A 6,514-nucleotide genomic window follows, 5' to 3' on the forward strand; every position below is an offset into this window, starting at 1 on the left:
ACACTTACCTTAAAGATACTGCCAGTCTTTCTCTAGTAACAATACTTTTTCTAAAAAAATTATCTTTTTCGGCAAGTCGATCTTTATTCAAATCGTGCAAAAACTCAAAATCTTCTTTTTGCATCCGGAAGTAAATGTGAGATCTGTATGGATCGGCTTCCAGTTCTAGAACAAGACGATGAAATTCACCTAATATTTCTCTTTTTTTGTTAATCTCATGTACCCATATTGCTCTATGACTTGCTTTATTTTCCAATATTTGTATACATATTGCAGCGTCTTCTAGTTATTTTCAGTTAGAGGAATCGGTACTACTGGCACATTCCATTTTTCAAAACTAATCTTACAAATTATGTAGAAAAAACATAAAATTGGCAGAAAGAAACTAATCAATTGACGTACGGGATATCCAGCCCGACATTTATAATTTGTGTGTTTCTGAACTTAAATTCGTTATGATATTCCACAGTATGCGTCATAACGTGACGTACCGTGCCGCTAGTATGTTCTCGGCTTTAGCCTCAAACAACATAATATGAGATTTTACCCTTGATATAGACACTATATTCAGGAAGGGCAACATAACTTGTTTTTAAAGTAATAAGTTTAATTATTAACTTTTCTTTTAATATAGATTCACTTAAATGTATCTCAGAACTAAAAGCTTTTCTTTTATGTTTATTTTGATTTTTGATAGATAACTCAACTTTCTAAGTTAGTAAAGGGACTTTTGGTGTGAGCGTATGAGTTTTAAGGTGCTCTCACACTAAAGCTGTAATTTATTAGCATATAATTTAATAGCCAAAGTAAAGGATTAATATTTATTTTATTGTTAATTTATTAATTACACCATAACACTTGTACATAATATTAAGGGTCAATATAATTAATTGTATTTATAAATCTCCCTGTCTGTTCTTCCTTGTGAGATTTTCTTTTAGGTTTATAGGTGTAGTGCTTTTAGTAATTTCCTGTTTTCTTGGTCATCGGGATTTTCTTATCCATCTGGGATAAAACAGGTGGCGCTTATATTTTATTGAACTCTTGTGGAATCCACGCCACCCTACCAAAGTGGTTAGTGCTAGTCGGGTAGAAGATCCCCTGAGTCGTCACCTCTATAGTAAGTCTCCCTCCTCTCTCCCTCCTTCCATTGGTTCCCTTGTACCCATTTTCCAACCCTCACTTCCCATACCTTTACCCTCCTTTTTCGTTCCTGTTATTACCCATCCTTCCATTCAAATTTCGTTTAATCCAGGTAAATAAGATAAATTATAAATAAAATAAAGTATTAACTTGTAAATTAAATTATTATTAATTATTATTAATTCATTAATATTCTTTTTATTTTAACATTTATAATTGAGGTGCGGATAATTAGTTAATTCGAATGACACATTGTTTGTTTGTTTATGTTGGTAAGTAAACAATTCAATGCCAATAATTAAACAACTTTTAATTTTGTTAATTGTTGATCGAAAATAGTTTTAACGTGGATTGTTTTTATTCATAAATCCTCTTCTTAAAAAAAACAAATCAGACTATCAACTGTAAAGCTACTACATAGTTTTCCTAATCAAACGTATACAACTATTATCTATCATTTGCTATCATTCCGTAGGCAAATTCGTGATCAAGGCATTTCTGACATTAGAACTATAATGAGCTAGTACTCTGACCTGCTAAAAATACAGCTGATTTCGAACATTCAAGGGCAAATAGTCTAAGATGTTTTTAAGCTCAGTTTTTTAAAAATTAAGGTACTCATTTGCGTTAAGCCTTGCTGGAATTTCAATCGGACCGAAAAGTGTATTGTTTAGTATTCGTTTTTATACAATAATAGAAAATCTATTTTTGAAGCTTTCACATCGCAAAATTTAATGGTTTTTCTAAGAATAGAAATTACGACTGTAATTATTAAAAACACCATCTCCTGTATATCGCTTCTTTGCTTCACATAATAAAAAAAAATGATCTTTCTATAAACCTAAAAACAAATCTTTGAAGGACTAACAAATATAATAACACCTCGATTGTGAGTTCTAGCGAGATGCGACGAGAGTAATCTATACTTTTCAAATTCTGTAGACCAAATTACGAAAAATCGACAAACATAAAATTTGAAGAAAATTTTTCCCTTACTTACTTTTTAGTTACAAAAAGTTGTCATCACCTGTTTATCTTTGACACCCTGTATTTTAAAAACTAAGACGTGTTGAACTTTCCTGTATATATTATTTTAACCTCATTTTGTCTCATCGAATACGTGGATAAAATATTAACATCTACTCTCGGGACTCCCTGTATACGAATATCAATAATCATCAAATAAGTTATAAAAGTTCGATTTCATCTTTGGATTAAAATGCCTTTATTATGGTATTCTATCAGACTGAGGGTTGTGCGGATCTTGTTAATTTTTCGCTACTGAAATACTTGCTGAAATACCTGTGACACCAAATCTTTATCGACCCTTTAGCTACTTTATTTGTTTCTTGATTTGGAAAAAGACTGAACAATGGGCTACTGATTGAAATTATCTATAGTAACAAGAACATCGATTTTCAGAGCTACTATCAAAATGATATAATTTCGTTGAAATTCATTAAAAAGATGTAGCAGCAAGATACTGCATTATTTCTTTTCTGATTCGGGTTCTTGATCGTCAGGCTAAGAGGCTTTTCTCTACTAATGGCATCAGCGTTTAATATTTTTATCAATATTTAATCAGTATTTAATCAGTAAAACCTTTCTGCTATTTTGATAAGGTTTTACTCAAAGGCTTAAAGGCTACAATTTATTTTCCATCAACACCGCCATGAATAGCTTCTAGTAAAAAGTTTTTTTTAAGAAGACCTTGTACTGAAATACTTTGTACGATAAAGCATCATCATTTTGTGAGTGACGTTCCCCTTTTCTATGTTCTATTGTAAATTTATACTCTTGTGCTATTTATTCTTTAGAGTCAAATTTCTTCTGCGGAATGAAAGCAACACTATTACCACACCGTATATTTTTGGAAGATATACCACATTTCCCTTGTCGAATATTAAAATTTACTTGCTGTACTTTCAGCGACGTTAATGTCTGTATCTTGCTGTCAGTATTATGTTTTTGACACAAAATAGGATTAAAAATCAGAAAATATATATAAAATAAAATTATTTGAGTCAACCACAAATGTGCTAATAATGCTAAAAAATAAGACAAGATAAAAAGGTCTAAGTAATTATGTTTAAATAATTATACATTATACATTACAATTATTGTAGATTAAGAATTTAAAAACCTTGCAAAGTATCAATAAACAAATTCATCCTCCAAAGACATATACATGCAATGCTTCAAAACTCAACAATTTAAATATTAAATCAAATCTAAGGAACTAGTAAGTGATGACTAATAGATTCCTTCTGTTAATTCAAATTTAAAACATAATAATAATACATTATGTTAAACTTATCACTATTTTTAGATGCAATAAAATGCTTTATCTAATTTTACTTGGTCCACTAATGAAAAAGGCTAAATTTAGATTGGGACATTCTTGATTATAATATGATAATGATTATAAGATATCTCTTTTAAATATTTTAACCAAGTATTTTCTTTACATTCTATAAACTCTCTAATAAAATAAAAATAGTATTAAATAATTTTTGGCCCTCGTTTAGTAAAAAACATGTAAAGTTGCCATATTGAAGTATTTTTTTTCCTCATTTAACTTCTTAAAATTTTTTTCAAATACCAAGTGTTTCTTGTAGGATAAATTTTACTTTCTCGCATGTCCTTACGACATTGAGTGAGTTCCGACATTGTGGGAAAGAGATAAGAGACTAAGAGACTAGACTAGTGGAACTTTACCGCTGTTGCGGAGGAATACGTAGAAAATTTTGATATGAAAAAAAATCTATGCGATAAAATTTTAACTATAAAAGAGATCCAAATAGAAGTGCAGAAAGCAGGCCAATTCAAATAAGCCCAATAAATTAACCCATTAACCAAATAAATTACCACTGCAACATTTAGTAGAGGTAAAAACTCTTTAACTGTATATTATAATCAAGTTTCATAAAATTTAATTTTTATATACTCGATGCTTGAGTAAACTCCATAATAAATCAAAAAATTCTGCTTGATCACGACCGCTAGAATAAAACTACTACGTTATTACCAAATTCCTGCTGCTCGCGCACCTCGCAGAAAGGTTTAAATAGAGTCACACGGTAGTGCCGCAGTCAGCGACACCGACCACTAAACATCTAGCAGCAGGCCGTTTACCGAGACCAACCAGCAAAAATCCAGGTCTACTCCGACCGCCACCGCCGATTATTAGAAGCCAATATCGGTCGCGGTTTAAAAGTAAGTTTTAAAGTGATGCGGTAAAAGAACAGATATTCTTTCTTTAATGTCGATGGGAAGAACGGGGTCACGAGCTTGCTTAACATACAGAGTGACACTATTGTTTTTGTTAGGGATTAAAGCGTTCTACGAGTTGGCTTACCATACAGGATGATTCTCTTTCTCGCAATTCCCTCTAACACCTTACTTTAATGTCGACTGGAGCAACGGGGTCATGAGCTCGCTTACCATACAGGGTAACACTGTTGTTTTTTTGTCAGGGGTTAAAGAGTTCCACGAGCTGGTTTACCATATAGAGTGGTTCTCTCGATTCGTCATTTTATATAACACCCTATCATACAGGATGGCTCTCCTAATTAAACAGTTCCATCTACATCGCTTTTTATCCTTTCCCTAACCAATGCTATTTCCGTTAGACTTCAATTCTTCCATACTTAAAAAATCGTTAAAAACTTTAGTAAGTGCGCATGCACCTGATATTCTGGGTCCGATTTAGCAAACTAATTATACATACAAAATATATGTATTTATAAATCACAAATAAAAAATGCACATGATCCCAAAAAAATGTGGAAAGATATAAAGGAGGGCATCGGTGACCAGGTATATGTACAGGGTGGGCCAATTTAGACGTTTTCTTATGGGAAGTCATGTCCCTGTTAGAGATAAAAAAATTTTGACCTCCATTCTCCGAGCTCAAATTTTAAAAGAAGTTTATTGAAGCAAACGAAATTTTGCTATGGCAAACAGTTTGGCCGCTAGAGGGCGTTTCTGAAATTTGGTCATTTTCGTTTTTCGGCTATGGCCTTAGAACATTGAAAGGCTAGAATTAGTAAACAACAACTTTGTTTGAGTCCAACATGTGCACAGGGGCAAGAGGGGTGTTTTGTTTACAAACATATTTGCCGATTCTCTGTTGTCAAGTCGACGCAAATTTCCAGCGGAGGAAATTTTTAGCTATATTTTAACAACCATTATAACGTTAATTTAACTTATTTGTGTTGTATTTTATAGGAAAATTTAAAATAAAAAGTATAAATACTACAATTAACCTATTTTAAGAATAAATATATTATCCTTAAGCAAAAAAAAAACAAAATTATTAATATTCTTATCCCTAAAACTGCTTCTAAAAAATTTGAAGCGACAACACCGGAGCTTAAGCGCCTGAGCCATACGCGTAGTGTCATCTGTCAAACGGCCTCTTTGTTTATTTTCGGCATTCGGGTATTTTCATTCATTTTTGGTTTAAAAAGGAAAAAGGCCATATTTTAGTATTTTTTTAAATTGCTAGGATGGCAAAAACTTGTGTCGTTTGTGCCGCATCATGATAAAAAGGTGATTCCAGCCGATCTTTTCACAAGTAAGTACCCATACTTTCATAACATCACATCATGGGGTAACCATCATCATAAACGTAGAATAGGGGATCTTATAGATATAAACCTAATAAAAACTTGAATGTGAAAGTGTGCGTAAAATACCAAAATATTTATATTTTTAAATGTACCTATCTATATATAGTTATGTTTTTTTAATATAGACATTAGGTAGATATCTATGTATAAAGTTAATTTTGTCTTTCCCTAAAATTTGGTCGATAATTTCTTATTTGTTTTACCATATTGCAACTTACAATAATACATATAGTAATTGGCACCACATATTAATTTATTACTGTAATTTTTTTTGCTTTTTGATTAAATATCAAATACTTATTATAGATTGCCTAATATATGCCTAAAGGGAACAATGGATTTCATTAATGGAAATCAACACAATTAAAAAGAACATAGGTATTTGTTTGTTCAGATCACATCCTTAGAAGTGATTTCTTATATAAGGAAGATAATATTATCAGTAGGCAGACTATTAAAAAAATCAGCTCTACCTCAAAGGTATTTTTTTTTTAATATATTTTTCTAGTACAAAAAAATCGTCACAAAAAGTATTAGTGTTACTCATATAAGCTTTATTTATACCTAACACTTATTAAATTAGGTATGTGTGCAAAACTATTTTTTTACTAGGATTTCTGATGCACTAGTTAAAAACACAGCAGCCGATAATTCAGTTAATTTACCAAGTGATTTATCCTTCAAAGCTGCAGGGGTAGTTTTCCTGAAGAGTGCAAAAACTTCTTTAGCTTCCAAAA

General features: G+C 31.3%; 1 protein-coding gene across 1 annotated transcript in view; it reads right to left on the minus strand.

Moving 5' to 3' along the window:
• Window positions 1-380, minus strand: part of LOC126734654 (uncharacterized) — a 112,404-nt gene extending 112,024 nt beyond the window's left edge. The window contains exons 1-2 of the mRNA XM_050438353.1: window positions 224-380; window positions 9-165 (exon numbers count right to left, since the gene is read on the minus strand). Coding sequence (XP_050294310.1) covers window positions 9-165; window positions 224-227 — 161 coding nt within the window. The 5' untranslated portion in view covers window positions 228-380. The remainder of the gene's footprint in view (window positions 1-8; window positions 166-223) is intronic.
• Between the last annotated feature and the right edge of the window lie 6,134 nt (window positions 381-6,514).

The sequence above is a fragment of the Anthonomus grandis genome, chromosome 3 (assembly GCF_022605725.1).
Source record: "Anthonomus grandis grandis chromosome 3, icAntGran1.3, whole genome shotgun sequence".
NCBI classification, from domain to species: domain Eukaryota; kingdom Metazoa; phylum Arthropoda; class Insecta; order Coleoptera; family Curculionidae; genus Anthonomus; species Anthonomus grandis.